This window comes from Carcharodon carcharias, chromosome 4 (assembly GCF_017639515.1).
Source record: "Carcharodon carcharias isolate sCarCar2 chromosome 4, sCarCar2.pri, whole genome shotgun sequence".
NCBI classification, from domain to species: domain Eukaryota; kingdom Metazoa; phylum Chordata; class Chondrichthyes; order Lamniformes; family Lamnidae; genus Carcharodon; species Carcharodon carcharias.
In genome coordinates, this window is record NC_054470.1 from 205,116,895 (window position 1) to 205,142,255 (window position 25,361).

The 25,361-nt window shown below is 44.1% G+C and overlaps 1 protein-coding gene across 4 annotated transcripts in view; it reads right to left on the minus strand.

The window, feature by feature from the left end:
* nup155 (nucleoporin 155) overlaps positions 1 to 25,361 on the minus strand; it is a 287,604-nt gene that overhangs the window by 29,724 nt on the left and 232,519 nt on the right. For all 4 annotated transcript variants that reach the window (XM_041186949.1, XM_041186950.1, XM_041186952.1 and 1 more), the window contains one exon: positions 3,804 to 3,933. In XM_041186949.1, coding sequence (XP_041042883.1) covers positions 3,804 to 3,933 — 130 coding nt within the window. The remainder of the gene's footprint in view (positions 1 to 3,803; positions 3,934 to 25,361) is intronic.

Genomic DNA, 25,361 nt, shown 5'->3' on the forward strand with positions numbered 1-25,361 from the left:
CCTTTAGGAAGGAAATCTGTTGTCCTTACCTGGTCTGGCCTACAGCAATGTGGTTGACCCTTAAATTCCCTCCGAAATGGCCTAGCAAACCACTCAGTTGTAACAAACCGCTACAAGGTCACCTGGCACCAACCGAGGCACCAGAAACGACAATGGCAATTGCAGGCCCTTTGACCCTTACTAACAGAATTGGGAGAGCTGTCTCACAGACTAGTCAAGCAACAGCTTGACACAGTCATCCTGACGGAATTATATCTCACAAATAATGTCCCAGACACCACCATCACCACCCTTGGCTATGTCCTGTCCTGTCTCACCGGCAGGACAGGCCCAGCAGTGGCAACACAGTGGTAAACAGATGGGAGGGAGTTGCCCTGGGAGTCTTCAACAGCAACTCCGGACCCCATGAAGTCTCATGGCATCAGGTCAAACATGGGCAAGGAAACTTCCTGCCTATCACCATGTACTACACTCCCTCAGCTGATGAATCAGTGCTCCTCCATGTTGAACACCACTTGGAGGAAGCACTTAGGGTGGCAATGGCACATAATGTACTCTGGTTGGAGGACTTCAATGTCCATCACCAAGAGTGGTTCGGTAGCACCGCTACTGACCGAGCTGGCTGAGTCCTAAAGGACACAGCTGCTAAACTGGGTCTGCAGCAGATGGTGAGGGAACCAACAAGAGGGAAAAACATACCTGACTCCATCCTCACCAACCTGCCTGCTGCAGATGCATCTGCCCATGACAGTAACGGTGGGAGCTACCACTGCCCTGGTAGCAATATTCCAGCAATAATACTGAAGACTTGTGCTCCAGAACTTGCCGCGTCCGTAGCCAAGCTGTTCCAGTACAGCTACAATACTGGCATCTACCTGGCTAGGTGGAAAGTTGCCCAGGTATGTCCTGTACACAAAAAGCTGGACAAATCCAACCAGCCAAGTACTGCTCCATCAGTTTACTCTCTATCATCAGTAAAGTGATGGAAGGGGTCATCAACAGTGCTATCAAATGGCATTTGCTTAGTAATAACCTGCTCACTGACGCCCAGTTTGGGTTCCGCCAAGGTCACTCAGCTCCAGACCTCATTACAGCCTTGGTTCAAACATGGACAAAAGAGCTGAACTCCCAAGGTGAGGTGAGAGTGACTGCCCTTGACATCAAGGCTACACTTGACCAAGTGTGGCATCAAGGAGCCTTAGCAAAACTGGAGTCAATGGGAATTATGGGGAAATCTCTCTGCTGGTTGGAGTCATACCTAGCACAAAGGAAGATGATTGTGGTTGTTGGAGGTCAGTCATCTCAGCTCCAGGACATCACTGCAGGAGTTCCTCAGGGTAGTGTCCTCAGCCCAACCACCTTCAGCTACTTCATCAATGACTTTCCTTCCATCATAAGGTCAGAAGTGGGGATGTTTGCTGGTGATTGCACAATGTTCAGCTCCATTCGTGACTCCCCAGATACTGAAGCAGTCCATGTCCAAATGCAGCAAGACCTGGACAATATCCAGGCTTGGGCTGACAAGTGACAAATAATGTTCACACCACACAATTGTCAGGTGATGACCATCTCCAACAAGAGAGAATCCAATCATCACCCCTTGATGTTCAATGGCATTACCATCACTGAATCCCTCATTATCAATATCTTGGGGGTTACAGTTGACCAGAAACTGAACTGGACTAGCCATATAAACACTGTGGCTACAACAGCAGGTCAGAGGCTAGGAATCCTGCGATGAGTAACTCACTTCCTTCAAAGCCTGTCCACCATCTACAACGCACAGGTCAGGAGTGTGATGGAATACTCCCCACTTACCTGGATGAGTGTAGCTCCTGCAATACTTAATAAGCTTGACACTGTCCAGGGCAAAGCAGCCCGCTTCACTGGCACCACATCCACAAACATTCACTCCCTCCACCACAGACGCACAGTAGCAGCCGTGTGTACCATTTGCAAGATGCACTGCAGGAACTCACCAAGGCTCCTTGGACAGCACCTTCCAAACCCATGACCACAACCATCTAGAAGGACAAGGGCAGCAGATAGAATGGGAACACCGTCATCTGGAAGATCCCCTCCAAGTCACTCACCATCCTGACTTGGAAATATATTGCCATTCCTTCACTGTCGCTGGGTCAAAATTCTGGAACACCCTCCCTAACAGCACTGTGGATGTACCTACACCACATGGACCGCAGAGGTTCAAGACACAGCTCACCATCACCTTCTCAAGGGCAATTAGAGATGTGCAATAAATGCTGCCTGACCCAGCGAAGCCCACATCCTGTGAATGCATTAAAAAAAATGTATTGCTTGCATTCCTGATTATCAGTGCAAAATCTCTTTTTTTTGCCTGTCCTTCCTAAATGTCAAACATCCTTGAATATTCAGTTCCCAATCTTGGCCACCCTCCGTTACGACTATTAGATCACACCCATTTACCTCTTGTTGAAAACTCTCAGGTCATTCAGGTAGAGTGCCCTCAACTTTACCAGCTTTACTGTCTTCCAACTGGAACTACCACACAGGTTCCCATCCCCGACAAGCTAGTTTAAACTCTCCCCAACAGCTCTAGCAAATCTCCTGCGAGGATATCAGTCCCAGTCCTGTTAATGTGTAACCCATTTAGCTTGTACAGGTCCCACCTGCCCCAGAATCAGTCCCAATGCTTCAGAAATTTGATGCTCTCCCGCCTACACTAATTCTACAGCCATGTGTTCAGCCGTCCAATCCTACTCCTATGCTCACTAGCAGGTGGCTCTGGGGGTAATCCTGAGATCACTGCTCTTGAGGTCCCACTTTTTAATTTCTTTCCTAGCTCATTAAAATCTGCTTTCGGGACCTCATCCTCCTTATCAGTACCAATGTGTACCACAACCTCTGGCTGTTCACCCTTCGCCAGAAGAATGGCCTGCAGTCACTCTGTAACATCCTTAACCCTGCCACCAGAGGCAACACATCATCCAGGAGTCATGTTTGCAGTCACAGAAATGCCTGTCTAATCTCCTGACTATGGAATCCCCTATCGTACAAACAAGGGACAGCAGTAGGCCATTCAGCCTCTCAAGCCTGCTCTGCCATTTAATAAAATCATTGCTGATCTGATAGCAAAATTCAACCATATTATGATCACTGCTACCTAGCAGCACCTTTACTATGAGGTCATCAATTAATCCTATGCTGTTGCATAATGCCAGTCAAGTATAGCCTGCTCTGTTTGGTTCCAGAAAGTGCTGTTCTAAGAAGCTAACCTGAAAACATTCTATGAACTCATTTGGTTACCTTTGCCCATTTGATTTTTCTAGCCTATATGTAGATTAAAATCCCCTATGATTATCACTGTACCTTTCCGACAAGCTCCCATCATCTTTCTTTATACCCTGTCCTACCGTGTAGTGACTGCTTGAGGGCTTGGACAGCACTCCCACAAGTGACATTTTGCACTTTCTCATCTCTACCCAAACAGCTTCTATATCCTGCTTTCCTGAATTTAGGTCATCCCCCTCTAATGCGCTCATATTATCATTAATGAAGAGAGTCCCTTCTTCCACCTTTTCCTAGATTCCTATCCTTCCTAAAAGTCATCTTCCCTTCAATAGTCAGGTCCCAATCTATGTCATTGTGCAGTCATGTCTCTATAATGACTATCAGATCATACTTATTTATTTCTATTTGAGTTATCAGTTCATCTGTTTTGTTTTAAATGCTATATGCATTCAGATACAAAGTCTTCAGTTTTGTCCTTTTATCAGGAAGTTTTCCCAGGACATTACAGTTCTCTCCTGTACTGAGTCTCTCACCTCCATTTTCTCTTCGAGCTCATGTAGAAATTCGCCATCAGCAGCCTGTGATGATGTTGCAGTGGAACTTTTGGCACTAAGGATGGCCCGAGAAATGTACTCGATCCTTTGTTGTAGTGAGATCTCAGTGCTGTTGTATGGAGGAAAACAAATCATTACTATCAGAGTACTAAATAAAACATAAAACACACCCCGTGAAGAAACAGTGACTCTGTACATTGTCATTTACAGTGAATGATCATTACCCTGAATAAACCTTGAGCAAAGCTGTTCCACTATTTCCTCAACACTGGCATCTACATGACAAATTGCCAACAGATGCCCCTTTGTTTTTGGGCATGAGAAATCTAATCCTGCCAAATGTCACCTCATCAGTCAAATCTCAATAATCAAATTGATGGAAGAGGTCATCAACAGTGCTATCAAGCGACACTTGCTTAGCAATAACCTGCTCACTGACGGTCAGTTTGGGTTCTGCCAGGGCCACTCACCTCCTGACCTCATTACAGCCTTGGTTCAAATATGGATAAAAGAGCTGAACTCCCGAGGTGAGGTGAGAGTGACTGTCCCCTTGACATCAAGGCAGCATTTGAGGGAGTGTGGCATCAAGGAGCCCTAGCAAAACTGGAGTCAATGGGAATCGGGGAAAACTCTCCACTGGTTGGAGTCATATCCAGCACAAAGGAAGATAGTTGTGGTTGTTGGGGGTCAGTCATCTCAGCTCCTGGGACATTGCTGCAGGAGTTCCTCAGGGTAGTGTCATAGGTCAAATCATCATCAGCTGCTTCATCAACATTCTTCTCTCCAACATAGAGTCAAAAGTGGAGACATTTGCTGAAGATTGTACAAGGTTCAGCACTGTTTGCAACTTGACAGATAATGAAGTCCTTGCTTGCATGCAGCAAGAGCTGGATAACATTCAGGCGTGGGCTGATGAGTAGCCGTTAACATTAATGTTTGATTCTTTTATGAGCTGTGAATGTTACTGGCAAGGCCAGCATTTGTTGCACAGCGATTATTGTCCTTGAGAAGGTGATGGTGAGCTGTCTTCTTGAACTGCTGCAGTCCCTGTGCTGTAGGTACACCCACTGTGCTGTTAGGGAGGGAGTTCCAGGATTTTGGCCCAGTGACAATGAAGGAACGGCAATATATTTCCAAGTACTGAAGAAGAATCATATGCACTCGAAACGTTAACTCTGTCTTTCTCTCCACAGATGCTGTCAGACCTGCTGAGTTTTTCCAGCACTTTTTGTTTTTGTTTCAGATTTCCAGCATCCGCAGTAATTTGACTTTGTTTCCAAGTCAGGATGGTCTGTGACTTAGAGAACTTGCAGGTGGTGGCATTCAGATACATCAAATCATAGAATGGTTAGAAGAATGAGGGGCAACATTATTGAAACATATAAGATTCTTAGGGGGCTTGACAGGATAGATGCTAAGAGGTTGTTTCCCCTTGTGGGAGGCTCGAGGACCAGAGGGCATAATCTCAGAGTAAGCGGTCACTAAGACAGAGGCGAGGAGGAATTTCTTCTCTCAGAAGGTAGTGAATCTGTGGAATTCTTTACTGCAGAGGGCTATAGAGGCTGGGCCATTAAGTATATTCAAGACAGAGATAGGCCGAGGGAATCAAGGTTTATGGAGAAAAGGCAGGAAAGCGGAGTTGAGGATTATCAGGTCAGCCATGATCTCACTGAATGGCGGAGCAGACTCGATGGGCTGAATGGCCTACTTCTGCTCCTGCATCTTATGGTCTTATGATTACAGCACAAGAGTTCATTTCGCCAGTCATGTGCATACTGGCTTCTCTGCAAGAGCAATTCACCAAGTGTTGCTTCCCTGCCTTTCCCACAGAGCCTTGCAGATTTATCCTCCTCAGATAATGATCCAACTTTATTTTGTAAATCATGATTAAATCTGCCTCCACTGCACTCTAAGACAGTGCATTCCAGATCCGAACCACTCAATATGGAAAATAAATATTTCCTTACATTGGCATTGTTTCTTTTGCCAATCACCTTAAATCTGTGCCCTCTGGTTCTCATCTTTCCACCAATGGGAACAGTTTCTGTTTATTTATTCTGTCCAAACCGCTCTTTCAAATCTCCTCTCAACCTTTTCCTCCAAGGAGAACAGCCCAGCTTTTCCAATCCATCTACATAACTAAACCTCCTCGTCCCTGGAACCATTTTTGTGCAACTTATCTGCACCCTCTCTATTGTCATCACATCCCTTGTTTAGGGAGAGGCAGTGGGGTAGAGGTAATGGACCAGTAATCCAAAATCCCAAATCTAATGTCCTGCGAACACAGTTTCAAACCCAACCACTGCAGCTGGTGAAGTTTGAATTCAATCAATAAAGCTAAATCTAAATAAAAACCAGTCTCAATAATGATGACCATGAAACCATTGTTGATTGTTCTGAAAATCCATCTGGTTCACTCATGCCTTTTAGGGAGGGAAATTTGCCATCCTTACCTGGTCTGGCCTACACATGATTTTTTATGAGATAGCCTTTCGGAGTTATTTTAAAAACTCAGAGGGATTTAAAACAACTGCCATTACCTATAATTTTAAGTGGCATGTTTGAGATGCAACTCTGAATTCAGGAATCAGGTCACCAGTTCTCGAGAGGTTTTGTATTAAACTAATTGAAACATTTTATTACAAAAACAAAAACAGAATTACCTGTAAAAACTCAGCAGGTCTGGCAGCATCGGCGGAGAAGAAAAGAGTTGACGTTTTGAGTCCTCATGACCCTTCGACAGAACTTGAGTTCGAGTCCAAGAAAGAGTTGAAATATAAGCTGGTTTAAGGTGTGTGTGTGTGGGGGGCGGAGAGAGAGAGAGAGAGAAGTGGAGTGGGAGTGTGGTTGTAGGGACAAACAAGCAGTGATAGAAGCAGATCATCAAAAGATGTCAACAACAATAGAACAAAAGAACACATAGGTGTTAAAGTTAAAGTTGGTGATATTATCTAAACGAATGTGCTAATTAAGAATGGATGGTAGGGCACTCAAGGTATAGCTCTAGTGGGAGTGGGGAGAGCATAAAAGATTTTTTTAAATTTTTTTAAAAAATAATGGAAATTGGTGGGAAAAGGAAAATCTATATAACTTATTGGAAAAAAAAAGGAAGGGGCAAACAGAAAGGGGGTGGGGATGGGGGAGGGAGCTCACAACCTAAAGTTGTTGAATTCAATATTCAGTCCAGAAGGCTGTAAAGTGCCTATTCGGAAGATGAGGTGTTGTTCCTCTAGTTTGCGTTGGGCTTCACTGGAACAATGCAGCAAGCCAAGGACAGACATGTGGGCAAGAGAGCAGGGTGGAGTGTTAAAATGGCAAGCGACAGGGAGGTTTGGGTCATTCTTGCGGACAGACCGCAGGTGTTCTGCAAAGCGGTCGCCCAGTTTACGTTTGGTCTCTCCAATGTAGAGGAGACCACATTGGGAGCAACGAATGCAGTAGCCTAAGTTGGGGGAAATGCAAGTGAAATGCTGCTTCACTTGAAAGGAGTGTTTGGGTCCTTGGACGGTGAGGAGAGAGGAAGTGAAGGGGCAGGTGTTGCATCTTTTGCGTGGGCATGGGGTGGTGCCATAGGAGGGGGTTGAGGAGTAGGGGGTGATGGAGGAGTGGACCAGGGTGTCCCGGAGGGAACGATCCCTACGGAATGCCGATAGGGGGGGTGAAGGGAAGATGTGTTTGGTGGTGGCATCATGCTGGAGTTGGCGGAAATGGCGGAGGATGATCCTTTGAATGCGGAGGCTGGTGGGGTGATAAGTGAGGACAAGGGGGATCCTATCATGTTTCTGGGAGGGAGGAGAAGGCGTGAGGGCGGATGCGTGGGAGGTGGGCCGGACACGGTTGAGGGCCCTGTCAACGACCGTGGGTGGAAAACCTCAGTTAAGGAAGAAGGAGGACATGTCAGAGGAACTGATTTTGAAGGTAGCATCATCGGAACAGATGTGACGGAGGCGAAGGAACTGAGAGAATGGGATGGAGTCCTTACAGGAAGCGGGGTGTGAGGAGCTGTAGTCGAGATAGCTGTGGGAGTCGGTGGGTTTGTAATGGATATTGGTGGACAGTCTATCACCAGAGATTGAGACAGAGAGGTCAAGGAAGGGAAGGGAAGTGTCAGAGATGGACCACGTGAAAATGATGGAGGGGTGGAGATTGGAAACAAAATTAATAAATTTTTCCAAGTGCCGACGAGAGCATGAAGCAGCACCGAAGTAATCATCGATGTAGCAGAGAAAGAGTTGTGGAAGGGGGCCGGAGTAGGACTGGAACAAGGAATGTTCCACATACCCCATAAAGAGACAGGCATAGCTGGGGCCCATGCGGGTACCCATAGCCACACCTTTTATTTGGAGGAAGTGAGAGGAGTTGAAGGAGAAATTGTTCAGCGTGAGAACAAGTTCAGCCAGACGGAGGAGAGTAGTGGTGGATGGGGATTGTTCGGGCCTCTGTTCGAGGAAGAAGCTAAGGGCCCTCAGACCATCCTGGTGGGGGATGGAGGTGTAGAGGGATTGGACGTCCATGGTGAAGAGGAAGCGGTTGGGGCCAGGGAACTGGAAATTGTTGATGTGACGTAAGGTGTCAGAGGAATCACGGATGTAGGTGGAAAGGGACTGGACAAGGGGAGAGAGAAGGGAGTCAAGATAACGAGAAATGAGTTCTGTGGGGCAGGAGCAAGCTGAGACGATCGGTCTACCGGGGCAGTTCTGTTTGTGGATTTTGGGTAGGAGATAGAAGCGGGCCGTCCAAGGTTGGGTGACTATCAGGTTGGAAGCTGTGGGAGGGAGATCCCCAGAGGAGATGTGGTCAGTGACAGTCCTGGAAACAATGGCTTGATGTTCAGTGGTGGGGTCATGGTCCAGGGAGAGGTAGAAGGAAGTGTCTGCGAGTTGACGCTCAGCCTCCGCGAGGTAGAGGTCAGTGCGCCAGACAACAACAGCACCATCCTTGTCAGCGGGTTTGATGACAATGTCAGGGTTGGACCTGAGAGAATGGAGTGCAGTAAGTTCAGAGAGAGACAGGTTAGAATGGGTGAGAGGAGCAGAGAAATTGAGACGACTAATGTCGCGCCGACAGTTCTCAATGAAAAGATCAAGAGAAGGTAAGAATCCAGAGGGAGGGGTCCAGGTGGAGGGAGAATATTGGAGATGGGTAAAAGGATCCGTTGAACTGGGAGAGGACTCCTGCCCAAAAGAAGTGAGCCCTCATCTTCCGACTAGGCACTTTACAGCCTTCCGGACTGAATATTGAATTCAACAACTTTAGGTCGTGAGCTCCCTCCCCCATCCCCACCCCCTTTCTGTTTCCCCCTTCCTTTTTTTTCCAATAAATTATATAGATTTTCCTTTTCCCACCTATTTCCATTATTTTTAAAAAAAATTTAAAAAAATCTTTTATGCTGTCCCCACCCCCACTAGAGCTATACCTTGAGTGCCCTACCATCCATCCTTAATTAGCACATTCGTTTAGATAATATCACCAACTTTAACACCTATGCGTTCTTTTGTTCTATTGTTGTTGACATCTTTTGATGATCTGCTTCTATCACTGCTTGTTTGTCCCTACAACCACACCCTCACTCCACTTCTCTCTCTCTCTCCGCGCCCCCCCACACACACACCTTAAACCAGCTTATATTTGATAGACTGTCCACCAATATCCATTACAAACCCACCGACTCCCACAGCTATCTCGACTACAGCTCCTCACACCCTGCTTCCTGTAAGGACTCCATCCCATTCTCTCAATTCCTTCGCCTCCGTCGCATCTGTTCCGATGATGCTACATTCAAAAACAGTTCCTCTGACATGTCCTCCTTCTTCCTTAACCGAGGTTTTCCACCCACGGTCGTTGACAGGGCCCTCAACCGTGTCCGGCCCATCTCCCGCGCATCCGCCCTCACGCCTTCTCCTCCCTCCCAGAAACATGATAGGGTCCCCCTTGTCCTCACTTATCACCCCACCAGCCTCCACATTCAAAGGATCATCCTCCGCCATTTCCGCCAACTCCAGCATGATGCCACCACCAAACACATCTTTCCTTCACCCCCCTTATCGGCATTCCGTAGGGATCGCTCCCTCCGGGACACCCTGGTCCACTCCTCCATCACCCCCTACTCCTCAACCCCCTCCTATGGCACCACCCCATGCCCACGCAAAAAATGCAACACCTGCCCCTTCACTTCCTCTCTCCTCACCGTCCAAGGACCCAAACACTCCTTTCAAGTGAAGCAGCATTTCACTTGCATTTCCCCCAACTTAGTCTACTGCATCCGTTGCTCCCAATGTGGTCTCCTCTACATTGGAGAGACCAAACGTAAATTGGGCGACCGCTTTGCAGAACACCTGCGGTCTGTCCGCAAGAATGACCCAAACCTCCCTGTCGCTTGCCATTTCAACACTCCACCCTGCTCTCTTGCCCACATGTCTGTCCTTGGCTTGCTGCGTTGTTCCAGTGAAGCCCAACGCAAACTGGAGGAACAACACCTCATCTTCCGACTAGGGACTTTACAGCCTTCTGGACTGAATATTGAATTCAACAACTTTAGGTCGTAAGCTCCCTCTCCCATCCCCACCCCCTTTCTGTTTCCCCCTTCCCTTTTTTTTTCCAATAAATTATAAAGATTTTCCTTTTCCCACCTATTTCCATTATATATATAAAAAAAAATTTAAAAAAAAATAAAAAAAACCCACTAGAGCTATACCTTGAGTGCCCTACCATCCATTCTTAATTAGCACATTCGTTTAGATAATATCACCAACTTTAATTTTAACACCTATGTGTTCTATTGTACTATTGTCGTTGACATCTTTTGATGATCTGCTTCTATCACTGCTTGTTTGTCCCTACAACCACACACCCCCACCCCCCCCTCCACCTCTTTGTCTCTCTATCTCTCCGCCCCCCACACACACACCTTAAACCAGCTTATATTTCAACTCTTTCTTGGACTCGAACGCAAGTTCTGTCGAAGGGTCATGAGGACTCGAAACGTCAACTCTTTTCTTCTCCACCGATGCTGCCAGACCTGCTGAGTTTTTCCAGGTAATTCTGTTTTTGTTTTGGATTTCCAGCATCTGCAGTTTTTTTGTTTTTATATTTCAACTCTTTCTTGGACTCGAACTCAAGTTCTGTCGAAGGGTCATGAGGACTCGAAACGTCAACTCTTTTCTTCTCCGCCGATGCTGCCAGACCTGCTGAGTTTTTCCAGGTAATTCTGTTTTTGTTTTTGTTTTGGATTTCCAGCATCCGCAGTTTTTTTTGTTTTTATGAAACATTTTATTAGTTTACACAAATGCTGCTTTGATCTTACATTGCCTCTGCCCTTCAATCACAAAAGCTGCCCTCTGATTCACCTAGCACATCTCATTGAATGTAAATTCTCATTGTATCATCAGCCTCCTTGAACTCCACCTCTTCTAACAATAAAACCCCTTTCATAGTACCAATTTTATTAGTAATATAAATATATTGTTTGGTCTCTTCCAGCTCGGTGCCAGGTTTCACCCCAATTCTTGAATGCTTTACTCAAAAAACACATTTGCACTCTACCTCTCTTACATCTCAAAACTAATACATATCAAAGTACCCAGACTAGCTGGCTTTAATCCAATTAAGGCACACCCACAGAATAAACCTCTATTTTAAAAGAAAAATATTTTCCAATAATATTATATACATTAATAGCTTCATGACAGGACTTCAGACCCAGAGCAAGAGGTGTCTCTTAAATACCTCTGAAGTGGCCTAGCAATCCACTCAGTTGTGTGAAAGGGATCAAACAGCTGACATTGACCTAGCCACTGTAAACAACATCATCAAACCCAGGACTGTCGTCTCTGGGGGCTTGTGCCAAAATTGGAAGAGCTGACCCACAGACTAGTCAAGCAATAACTTGACATAGTCATAGTCATGGAATCATACTTTACAATGTCCCAGACACCACCATCAACATCCCTGGGCATATCCTGGCTCACCGGCAGGACAGGCCCACCAGTGATGTCGGCACAGTGGTAGACAGTCGGAGTGGGAGCTGCCCTGGGACTTTTCAACATTGACTTGGATTCATGGCATCAGGTTAAACATGGGCAAGGAAACCTCCTGCTGATCATCACTTAGCAACCCCCCAGAACTGATGAATCAGTGCTCCTCCATGTTGAACATCACTTGGAGGAAACACTGAGTGTGGCTAGAGTGCAGAATTTAATCTGGATGGGGGACTTCAATTGTTCATCACCACAAGCGGGTTGGTAGCATCACTACTGACCGAGCTGGCTGAGTCCTAAAGGACATAAGCTGCTAGACTGGGTCTGCGGCAGGTGGTGAGGGAACCAACAAGAGGTTTCACTAAATTGGTCCCTGGGATGAGGGGATTGTCCTATGATGAGAGCTGAGTAAATTGGACTTTTATTCTCTGGAGTTTAGAAGAATGAGAGCTGACCTCATTGAAACGTATAAAATTCTGAGGGACTTGATAGGGTGGATGCTGAGAGATTGTTTCTATTGGTTGGGGAATCCTACCCAGAGGGTTGTGGATGCTCTATCACTGAATATATTTAAGGCTGGGATAGGCAGATTTTCGGTCTCTCAGGGAGATAAGGGATATGGGGAACGGGCAGAAAGTGAAGTTGAAGCCCAAGATCAGCCATGATCATGTTTAATGTCCTTGAAATGGCCTCGCAAGCTACTCAGTTTCAAGGGCAATGAGGATGGCCAACAAATGCTGGCCTTGCCAGTGATGCTCATATCCAGTCAGCGAACGAAGAAAAAAAGGTTCTGCCATAAACTGAATGGTGATGAACAATTAAACAACTCACTGGAGGAGGAGGCTCCACAAATATCCCCATCCTCATGTCAGTGCCTGAAGTGCCAAGTGAATAATCCATCTTGGCCTCCCTCCTGAGGTCCCCAGCATCACAGATGCCAGTCTTCAGCCAATTTGATTCACTCCACGTAAAATAAAGAAACGGTACTGGATACTGCAAAGGTTAAGGCCCTGATGATATTCTGGCAATAGTACTGAAGACTTGTGCTTCTAGCCAAGCTGTTCCAGTATAGCTACAACACTGGAAATGTGGAAAATTACCATGTTCTGTCCACAAGAAGCAAGACACCTCCAAACTGGTCAATTAACACCCCAGCAGTTTACTCTCGATCATAAAAATGATCGGCAACAGTGCTACAAAGAGGCTCTTACTCAGCAATAACCTGGTCACTGACGTTCAGTTTGGGTTCCTCCAGAGGGGGAGGCACAGGGGATTATCTTACGAGGAAAAGTTAGACAGGCTGGGCCTTTTATCTTTTGAAGTTTAGAAGAATGAGAGGTGATCTTATTGAAGCATATAGGACCTGAGGGGACTTGACAGGGTGGATATGGAAAGGGTATTTCCCCTTGTGGGAGAGGCTAGAACTAGGGGACACCAATTAAGAATATGGGTCTCCCATTTAAGAAGGAGATGAGGAGAAATTGTTTCTCTCAGAGGGTTGAGTGTCTTTGGAGCTCTCTTCTCCAGAGAGTGGTGGAGGTAGGGTCATTGAATATTTTTAAGGGAGAAGTAGATTGACCTTCTTGTCAGTCAAGAACCTATGTCAAATCCCCTCAGGGTTTTGAAACAAAAACAGAAAATGCTGGAAAAACTCAGCAGGTCTGACAGCATCTGTGGAGAGAAGAAAAACAGAATTAACGTATCGAGTCCACGTAACTCCTCTTTGGATTTCCAGCATTTGCAGTATTTTGCTTTTAAACCCTCAGGATTTTGTATGTTTCGATAGGATCACCTCTTATTCTTCTAAATTCAAATGTATACAGGTCCAACCTGTCCAACGTTTCCTCATAAGATAACCCCTTCACCCCAGAAAGGCAGGTCTGATGGGCCAAATAAAATCACAGAATTATTGTAACACGGAAAGAGGCCATTCAGCCCATCTTGTCTGCACCAGCTCTCCAAATGAGCATTATGGCTTAGTGCCATTCTCCTGCCTTTTCCTCTAACCTGCACATTGTTTCCATTTAAATAATCATCTAATGCCCTCTTGAATGCCTTGATTGAACCGACCTCCACATTTCCAGGCCGTGCATTCCAGGCCCAAACCACTTGTTGCGTGAAAAAGTTTTTCCTCACATCACATCTACTTCTTTTGCAAATCACTTAAAATCTGTGTCCTCTTGTTCTCGATCCTTTTACGAGCAGGAACAGTTTCTCCCTGTCCAGCCCCCTCCATGGTTTTGAACACTCTAGCGAATCTCCTTTCAGCCTTCACCTCTCCAAGGAGAATAGTCCCAACCTCTCCAATCAATCATCAAAGCTGAAGTTTCTCATCCCTGGAACCATTCTTGTAAACTTCTTCTGCATTCTCTCCAATGTGTTCACATCCTTCCTATAGTATGGCACCCAGAACTGTACACAATACTCCAGCTGCGGTCTAACAAGTGTCTTATATAATTTCAGCTTAACCTCCTGCTCTTGCACTCTTATGTCCCTATTAATAAAGCCCAGGGTAGGATGTGCTTTACTAACTTGTCCTTGGCCCAACCATCTTCAGCTGCTTCATCAATGACCTTCCTTCCATCATAAGGTCAGAAGTGGGGATATTTGCTGATGATTGCATAATGTTCAGCACCATTCGCGACTCCTCAGATACTGAAGCAGTCCATATCCAAATGCAGCAAGGCCAGGGCAATATCCAGGCTTGGACTGACAAGTGACAAGTAACATTTGCGCCACACAAGTGCCAGGCAATGATCATCTCCAACAAGAGAGAATCTAACCATCACTCATAGATCTTCAATGGCATTACCATCACTGAATCCCCCACTATCAGCATCCTGGGGGCTATCATTGACCAGAAACTGAACTGGACTAGCCATATAAATACTGTGGCTACAAAAGCAGGTCAGAGGCTAGGAATCCCGTGACGAGTAACTCACCTCCTGACTCCCCAAAGCCTGTCCACCATCGACAAGGCACAATCAGGAGCGTGATGGAATACTCCCCACTTGCCTGGATGAGTCCACAACACTCAAGACACTTGACATTCAGGACAAATCAGCCCACTTGATTGGCACCACATCCACAAACATTCACTGACTCCACCAACAATGCACAGTAGCAGCAGTGTGTACCATCTATGAGATGCTCTGCAGGAATTCACCAAGGCTCCTTAGGCAGCACCTTCCAAACCCATGAGCAGTACCATCTAGAAGGACAAGGGCAGCAGATAGATGGAAACAGCGTCACCTCGAAGTTCCCCTCCAAGTCACTCACCATCCTGACTTGGAAATATATCACCGTTCCTTCACTGTCACTGGGTCAAAATCCCAGAACTCCCTTATTAACAGCACTGTGGGTTTACCTACAACACATGAGCTGCAGCGGTTCCAAAAGGCAACTCACCACCACCTTCTCAACGGCAACCAGGGATAGGCAATACATGCTGGCCCAGCCAGCAAAGCCCACAACCCATGAATGAATAAAAAAAAACTGCTCTCTCCACCTGTCCTGCTGCCTTCAATGATCTCTGCACATATACACTCAGGTCCCTCTACTCCTGCACGCCCTTAAGAATTGTACCTCTTACTTTATATTGCCTCTCCCTGTTCTTCCTACCAAAATGCATCACCTCACACTTCTCCTCATTGAACTTATTATGCCACCTATCATCTCCCACTGAACTCCAAATTGTCTATGCCCTTTTGAAGTTCCACACTGTCCTGCTCACTGTTTACAATGCTTTCAAGTTTCGTACCATCCGCAAACTTGAAACCGCACACCAGTATCTAGATCATTAACATATATCAGGGAAAGCAAGGGTCCCAATACCAACCCCTGGGGAACTCCACTATAAACCTTCCTTCAGCGCAAAAAATATCCATTGACCATTACCGTCTGTTTCCTATTACTCAGCCAATTTTGTATCCACATTGCTACTGTTCCTTTTATTCCATGAGCTATAAATTTTCTCACAAGTCTGTTGTGTGGCACTGTATCCAATGTCTTTTGAAAGTCCATATACACCACATGAACAGCACTACCCTCATCAACCCTCTCTGTTACTTCTTTAAAAAACTCCAGCAAGTTAGTTAGCACGATTTCTCCTTTAGAAATTCATGCTGGCTCTTCCTTATCAACCCATATTTTTCCATGTGACTACTAATTCTATTGCGAATAATTGTATCTAGAAGCTTCCCCACCACTGAAGTTAAACAGACTGGTCTGTAATTGCTGGGCTTATTCTTACAACCTTTTTTAGAGCAAGGGCGTAACGTTTGCAATTCTCACTTACCTGGAAGACACGGCCTACACCTAATTTGTTTGTATGTAAAACAGGGCTCATGGAGTTGAGTAATATATGTGCATGGACAGAGGATTATTTAACGGATTGAACCACAGAGGAGGGATAAATGGGGCATTTTCAAGTTGACAGTCTGTGACTAATGGACTGCTGCAAGGATCAGTGCTCAATTAACCTTTCTAGGACAAAGAACAAAGAAAAGTACAGTACAGGAACAGGCCCTTCGGCCCTCCAAGCCTGCACCGATCATATTGCTCGTCAACTAAAACATTTTGCACTTCCGGGGTCCGTATCCCTTTATTCCCATCCTATTCATGTATTTGTCAAGCTGCCTCTTAAACACCACTATCGTACCTGCTTCCACCACCTCCTCTGGCAGCGAATTCCAGACACTCACTACCCTCTGTGTAAAAAACTTGCCCTGCACATCTCCTCTATAGTTTACTCCTCTCACCTTAAATCTATGTCCCCTAGTAATAGACTCTTCCACCCTGGGAAAAAGCTTCTATCTACTCTGTCCATGCCACTCAATTTTGTAAACTTCTATCAAGTCGCCCCTCAATCTCTGTTGCTCTATATCTCTTTGCAGTCTCTTTTGTGTCTTCCTCACAGCTTGCTTTCCCACATAGCTTCGTATTATCAACAAATTTAAATACATTACTCAATACAGAAGGTTCAGAAGGGGATTGAAAACGCAAATAAGAAAAGCAAAGGGAGAATATGAGAAAAGACTGGCAGCAGTTTGGGCCTCCATTTTAAGAAAATATATATTTGCATTGGAGGCAGTACAGCAAAAGCTCACTAGATCAGGCCCTTGGATGACAGAGTTGTCCTTTGATGAGAGGCTGAGTAATTTGGGTCTAGGTTCTCTGGGGCATAGAAGCATGAGAGGTGATCCCATTGAAGCATTCAAGATTACGAAGGGGCTTGACAGAGTAGATACCAGCTGGGGAATCCAGAACAAGGTGGCACAGTCTCAGGATAAGAGGTGGATAATTTAGGACTGAGGTCAGGAGAAATTTCTTCAGTCAAAGGATTGTGAATCTTTACAATTCTCTACCCAGAGGGTTGTGGATGCTTCATTGTTAAATATAGATAGAGTGGACAGGATAAAATTGTTTTCCTTAATGGAGAATTCTAGAACTAGGGGACATAGATTCAAGATAAGCGGCAGAAGGTGTAGGGGGGACATGAGGAAGAACTTTTTTTACACAGAGGGTAGTGGGTGCCTGGAATTCGCTGCCCAAGTTGGTGGTAGAGGCAGAGACTTTAAATTCTTTTAAAAAGTACCTGGATCTGCACCTTAAGTGCTGTAAGCTGCAGGGCTATGGGCCGGGTGCAGGAAGGTGGGATTAGAAAGGGCACCTGGGTGTCCTTAGGCTGGCATGGACAAGATGAGCTGAATGGCCTCCTTCTGTGCTGTAACTTTTCTATGGTAGACCATTTAGGACTGAGATTAGGAGAAATTTCTTTTCCTGCTTCTACTTCTTATGCTCTTAGGTCGGAAAAAGACTTGGAAAAGTCAGAGCGACCCAGGGACTCTGAGGAGCTGAGGCTTTTTCACCAGAGTCGACAATAACGTGTACTGGGGTGTTATTGGGTGGTCAGACGAAGGTAACTCTGGAAAGCTATGCCATCAGGGCTATCATGACCCGAGTAACTTGGACGGAATATAGTGGTTGTCGGAGGCTATGTGATCAAATCCTGCGATACAAAGAGTGGTTGAACATTACCTGAGAAAGATGGAGTTGTGAGAGACACTGCAAATGGTGACACATATGTGCTAAGAGGGCTAGCTGAGAAATCGGAGAGACTTGTGTTTGTTCTACCAGCTATTTAGTGTACTTTATATTTTCTATTGAATACAATTTGCCTGTTAGCTCATTTTAAATTTATATTGGTTTCGGTTTGACTGTGAGGAAAAACCTTTTACCCAGAGGGTGGTGATGGTCTGGAATGCACTGCCTGGGAGGGTGGTAGAGGCGGGTTGCCTCACATCCTTTAAAAAGTACCTGGATGAGCACTTGGCACGTCATAAACATTCAAGGCTATGGGCCAAGTGCTGGTAAATGGGATCAGGTAGGTAGGTCAGGTGTTTCTCACGTTTCGGTGCAGATTCGATGGGCCGAAGGGCCTCTTCTGTTCTGTGATTGTGTGTGATTAAGGTAAAGTTTATAAAGAACTGAAATCTTGTCCATAGGCTTTTTCATTTGGGTTGTTTGATTCTTTCATATTATTAGTCTCCATGGGGATTGTGGCACACTCATTTACTATTTACATGGTTATAGAAGACTTTTGGATTCCCTTTTATGTTTGCTGCCAGTCTCTTCTCATAGTCCTTGTTTCTCTTACTTGTTACTTCAATTCCCCTTTTAAACTTCTACATTGGGCCTGATTCTCACTTGCATTATCCACCTGTCATTTGTAGCCTTATCCTACTCCATCTTGCTGTCTAACTCCTTCGTCATCCTGGGAAGTCTGAATTTGTTTGCCCTATTTTTCCTCTTTGTACTTTGACCTTACCAGGACTACCTTCACTCTAAGGGCAACCAGTTGTTCAATTTTACCTACCAGTCTAGATTCGCTCAGGCATGATTGAAGATTGCCCTCCCCATTAATTATTCTTAGTCTGGATTGCTCCTTGTCCTTTTCCATAGCTAAACTAAATCTTACGAAACAATGATCACTGATCCTAACTGTTCCCTTACTGATCCTTGACCACTTGGCTCACCTCATTCATAAAGGAGAAATTGTACAGCATCTACCCTTTCAAGCCTCCTTAGGATCTTATACATTTCTATAAGATCACCTTTAATTCTCCTAAACTCCAATGGGTATAGGCCCAACCTGCTCAATCTTTCCTCAGAAGACAACCCCTTCATCACAGAAATCGGTTGAGTGAACTGTCGCTGAATTGCTTCCTGTGCAAGTATATCCCCTCTTAAATAAGGAGATCAAAATTGTACTCCAGGTGTGGTCTCACCAACACCCGGTAGAATTGCAGCAAGACTTTTCTACCAGGACTTCCCTACTCCATCCCCAAGGCAATAAAGACCAACATTCCATTTGCCTTTCTAATCACTTGCTGTACCTCCATGCTAACTTTTTGTGATTCATGTGCAAGGACACTCAGACCCTGTATACTGCAGCATTCTGCAATTTCTCTCCGCTTCAATAATATTCTGCCTTTCTATTTTTCTTGCCAAAGTGGACAACTTCATATTTTTCCAGGGTTATCCAGTATCTGCCAAATTTTTGCCCACTCGCTTAAACTACGTCCCTTTGCAGACTTTAAAATACTTATTTTTCATAAAGTGGGGGAGTCGCTGGCAAGGCCAGCATTTAGTGCCCATCCCTAATTGCCCTTGAACAGAGTGATTTGCTAAGCCATTTAAGAAGGCAGTTCAGAGTCAACCACATTACTGTGGGTTTGGAGTCACATGTCGGCTAGACCAGGTGACGATGACAGATTTTCTTCCTTAGAGGACATTAGTTGGGTTTTTACAACAATCGGCAATGGTTTCATGGTCACCATTACTGAAATTAGCTTCATGATCATGGCTGATCTGAATGTAACCTCAGTCCCACATTCCTGCCAACCCCCGATAACCTTTCACCCCCTTGTTAGTCAAGAATCTATCTAGCTCTGCCTTAAAAATGTTCAAAGACTGCTTCCACTGTCTTTTGAGAAAGAGAATTCCAAAGACTCAGAAAAAATTTCTCATCACCTCTGTCTTAAATGAGCAACTCCTAATTTTTAAACAGTGATCCCTAGTTCTAGATTCTCCCACAAGAAGAAACATCCTCTCTGCATCCACCCTGTCAAGACCCCTCAGGATCTTAAAAGTTTCAATTAAGTTGCCCCTTACTCTTCTAAATTCCACTGGATACAAGCCTAACCTGTTCAGCCCTTCCTTATAGGACAACCCGCCCATTCCTGGTATTAGTCCAGTAAACCTTCTCTGAACTGCTAATGCAATTACATCTTTCTTCGAATAAGGAGATCAGTACTGTACAAAGTACCCCAGATGTGGTCTCACCAATGGCCTGTATAACTGCAGCAATGACCTCCCTATTTTTGTATTCAATTCCTCTCACAATAAACAATAACATTCTATTAGCTTTCCTAATTACCTGCTGTACCTACATGCTAACCTTTTGAGATTCAGGCACCAGGATACCCAGATCCCTCTGAATCTCAGAGCTCTTGAAATCTCCCACCATCTAGATAATAAGCTTCTTTTTTATTCTTCCTGCCAAAATGAACGATTTCACATTTGCCCACATTATACTTCATTTGCCAGATCTTTGCCAGATTTAACTTATCTACACCACTTTGCAGCCTTACGTCCTCTTCCCAATTTACTTTCCTAACTACCTTTGTGTCAGCAAATTTAGCAACCATTCCTTCGGTCCCTTCATCCAAGTCATTTATATAAATTTCAAAAAGTTCAGGCCCCAGCACTGATCTCTGTCGCACACCACTCGTCACATCCTGTCAACCAGAAAAAGATCCATTTATGCCAACTCTCTGCTTCCTGTTAGCCAGCTAATCTTCTATCCCTGCCAATATGTGACCCCCAATACCATGAGTTTTTATTTACCACAATAACCTTTGATATAACACTTTATCAAATGGCTTCTGGGAATACAAATACAGTACATTCACCAGTTCCCCTTTAACCACAGCACATGTCACTCCTTCAAAGAACTCCAATAAATTGGTTAGACATCATTTCCTTTTTACAAAACCATGTTGAGTCTGTTTGATTGCATTAAGCTTTTCTAAATGTCCTGCTATTTTTTCCTTAATAATGGACCCGAGTATTTTCCCTACGACAGATAGGCCAGTTAGCCTAACATCTGTCGTAGGGAAAATGCTGCAGTCCATTATTAAGGAAGAAATAGCAGGACATTTAGAAGAGCTTAACGCAATCAAACAGAGTCAACATGGTTTTGTGAAAGGGAAATCATGTTTGACAAATCTATTAGAGTTCTTTGAGGACATAACAAGCAGAGCTAATGAAGGGGAACCGGTGGTGCATTTTGATTTCCAGAAGGCATTCGATAAGATGCCACATAAAAGGTTATGGCACAAGATAAGAGCTCACGGTATTGGGGGTAATGTATTAGCCTGAATTGGGGACTGGTTAACACACAGAAGACAGAGAGTCGGGATCAATGGGTCTTTTTCAGTTTGGAAAGATATAACTAGTGGAGTGCCACAAGGATCGGTCCTAGGGTCTTAATTATTTACGATTTATATTAATGACTTGGAAGAGGGGGCAGAGTGTAATGTATCCAAATTTGCTCACGATACAAAAACAGATGGGAGGGCACGTTGTGTTGAGGATATAAGGGACCTGCAAAGGGATATAGACAGGTTGAGTGAGTGGGCAAAAACCTGGCAGATGGAGTTTAATGTAGGAAAGTGTGAGGTCATGCACTTTGGTAGGAAGAATCAAAAGGCAGACTATTATTTAAATGGAGAGAGGCTCCAAACAAGAGCAGCACAGGGGGACCTGGGTGTTCTTGTGCATGAAACACAAAAAGTTACCATGCACATGCAGCAAGTAATTAAGAAGGCAAACGGAATTTTGGCCTGTATTGCTAGGGGGTTGGAGTTTAAAATTAGGGAAGTCGTGTTACAACTGTACAGGGTTTTGGTGAGGCTGCACCTGGAGTACTGTGTACAGTTTTGGTACCCCTATTTAAGAAAGGATATACTGGCATCAGAGGCAATTCAAGAGAGATTCACTTGGCTGATTCTGAACGGGTTGACTTATCAAGAACAGTTAAACAGCTTAGGCCTTTATTCATTAGAGTTTAGAAGAATGAATTGAAATGTACAAGATTCTGAGGGTGCTTGACAGGGTAGATGTTGAGAAGGTGTTTCTACTAGTGGGCGAATCTCAAACTAGGGGACATAGATACAGAATAAGGGGACACTCATTTAAAACTGAGATGCAAAGGAATTTCTTCTCTCAGAGGGTAGTGAATGTCTGGAATTCTCTACCCCAGAATGTTGTGGAGGCTAGATCATTGAAAGTATTTAAAGGAGGTAGATAGATTGTTGAAATATTGGGGAGTTGAGGGTGATGAGGAGCTGGCGTGAAACAGCAGTTGAGGCCTGGGGCAGATCAGCCATGATCTTATTGAATGGTGGAGCTGGCTTGAGGGGCCGCATGGCCTTCTCCTGCTCCTATTTCTTATGTTCTTATAGTTTCCTGCTTTCTGTCTCCTTCCATTTTTGAATAAAGGAGTTTTATTTGCTATTTTCCAACCTAATGGAACCTTCCCCAAAGCAAAGGAATTTTGGAAAATTAAAACCAGTGCATCAACTATCTCACTAGCCACTTCTTTCAAGACCTTAGGGTGAAGTCCATCCAGACTTTGAAATTTGTCAGCCCGCAGCTCAACAATTTGCTCAATACCACTTTCCTAATGATTGTAAATTTCCCGTGTTCCTCCCTCCCTTCCATTTCCTGATTTACAGCTATTTCTGGCAAAGGGTGGATAGGAAAGCACTTTTTCTATTAATAGAAATGTCAATAACCAGGGGGCATAGATTTAAGGTAAGAGGTAGATGACTAAGAGGGGAGTTGAGGAGAATTTTTTTTCACCCAGAGGTTGATAGGAATCTGGAACTCACTGCCTGAAAGGGTGGTTGAGTCAGAAACTCTGGTAACATTTAAGAATTATTAGATATTCACTTGCGTTGCTACAGCCTCTGGGGCTATGGGCCAAGCACTGGAAAATGGGATTAAATGTAGCCAGATCTTTGTTGACCGGCACGGACACGATGGGCTGAATAGCCTCCTTCTATGCTGTAAGCGTCTATGAGTGTATGAGTTACTTGTGTCCTCTATAGTTAAGATTGAAGCAACATACCTGTTTAATTCATCTGCCATCTCCCTACTTTCCATTATCAATTCCCCAGACGCACTCTACAAGACCAACGCTCACTTTGTTAACTCTTTTCTTATTTAAATATCTATAGAAACCCCCATTCTATCCATCTTTATATTACTAGCTAGCTTTCTCTCATACTGTCCTTATCATTTTGTCATTCTTTGCTGTTCTTTGTATTCTTTCCAATCTTCTGATCTGCCACCTGTCTTTGCACAATTATATGCTTTTTCTTTAAGTTTGATACTGTGTCATGAAGCTATTAATGTATATAATGTTATTGGAAATTTTTTTAAAAAATAGCGTTAGTCTGTGGGTGTATCTAAATAGGATTAAAGCCAGCTAGTCTGTATACTAATTTTGAGATGTGAGAGAGGTAGAGTGCATTTGCACTTTGTTGAATAGGGCATTCAAAGTGGGGAGTGATTTCTGGCACCTAGCTAACAGAGACAAAGCAATGTTTATATTACTAATACAATTGGGTACTATGAAAGGGGTTTTATTGTTAGAAGAGGTGGGGTTCAAAAGGGCTGGTGATACAATGAGAATTTACATTAAATGAGATGTGCTAGGTATAACAGTAGTTTCCTGTGTGCAGGGCAGAAGCAATGTATGATCAAAACAGCTGTAAAGCTACAACTCTCTGCACAGGAACCAAAGTGAAAGGAAACTCATTTTGAATTTGTAAAATGATGTCTGCTTCAAGTCTATGGGCTGCTGTTGTCTTAATGGAGATTAGTTTGGGAATTTGTTAAAAGTTATGATAGTGGTAATTTGTAGCCATGTGTATTAATTTAACTTGTGTAAATTAATATGTCTCATTTATTTTGATATAAAGTCTCTCGAGAACAGGTGGTCTGATTCCTGAATTTAGAGCTGCATCTCAAAAATAAAAATATAGGTTATGACAGTTGTTTAAAGTTTCCCTCTGGGATTTTTAAATAACTCAGCTTTACCAACTGCTGGGTCATAACAATTGGGGGCTCGTCCAGGATAAAAATATTTCTAATTCCTTGATTGATTTGGAATTGGTGAATCTTAAGGTTACAAGTACAAGAAGCACTTTGAATTCAGGAGTTGGTGAGAATGCAAGATGTCTTTGGCAATTGCTAAGACTTGACTGGGAGTATAAGAGATAACTCTGTTTGGGTTGGAACAAAATAACCAAAAGTAAGTAACAGAGTGGCAGATAAGTTAAAATTGGGGTTACCTGAGGGTGCTAGGAAATCAGATATAATAAAAAGTATAGCTGGAGGTAGTGAGACTTCAGTTAAAAATTAAGATGCTTGAATTTGAACAAGCATAGGAACTGAAAGAGCTTGAATTAGAAGCAAAGGACAGAAAAATGGCTCTTAAAAGGGAATTAGAAATTGTGAAGATGGAGATGGAAGAAAGAGAAAGAGAGAGAAAGAGAAAGAGAAAAAGGGAATTCCAACTGAAAATGTTGGCAGTTAAAAAAGAGATGCCAGTAGGTGAAGAAGGACTTATCTCCAGAGTAGAACCCAGTGGGAGAAGTTTAAATTTGTACAAGCTCTTCCAAAGTTTGAGGAAAAAGATATTGAAGCATTCTTTATTCATTTGAGAAGCTAGCTAAACAGATGAAATGGCCGCAGGAAAACTGGATGTTATTATTAGAGTCTAAGTTGTTAGGTCGGGCGCATGAGGTATATGCTTTGCTATCAGAAGAAATGTCGGTGAAAAAGGCTATTTTGAGTGCATATGAGTTGGTTCCTGAAGTATACAGTCAGAAATTTAGGAATATGAGAAAACAGCCTGGGCAAACTTATATTGAGTTTGAAAGTGTAAAACAAAGTAATTTTGACTGGTGGATGCAGGCGTTACAGATAGAAACAAAGTTTGCAGCTCTTAAGGAAGTAATTCTTTTGGAAGAATTTAAAGATTCAAACACTTTGGTAGTGAGAACTCGTGGAGGAACAGAGGGTTGATTCTGTGAGACGAGCAGCAGAGACAGCTGATGATTATGAGTTGGTTCATAGAGCTAAACCTTTTTTTCGTCACCCTCTCAAATTGGAAAAGGATAAAAAGTGGGAAGGTGGAAGGAAGGTAGGTAGTCAGAGAAGACAAGGCATAGCTGGATGTTCCCAGGAAGTTTTTTTTCAGAATAAAAAGGAAGGTGCTGAAGGTGGAAGTGACATTAGAAAATTGAGGTGTTTTCATTGTAATAAAGTGGTGCACACGAAGTCAGTGTGTTGGAAATTGCAGGAAAAATCTGTTGGAATTGTTGGGGTACAGAAAAGCTTTGGAAATAAAGGTACTGTAGGTTCTGAGGTTCAGGCACAGGAGAAGCCAGTGGTTTGTGCACAGAGAAAACATGGAGAATCAATG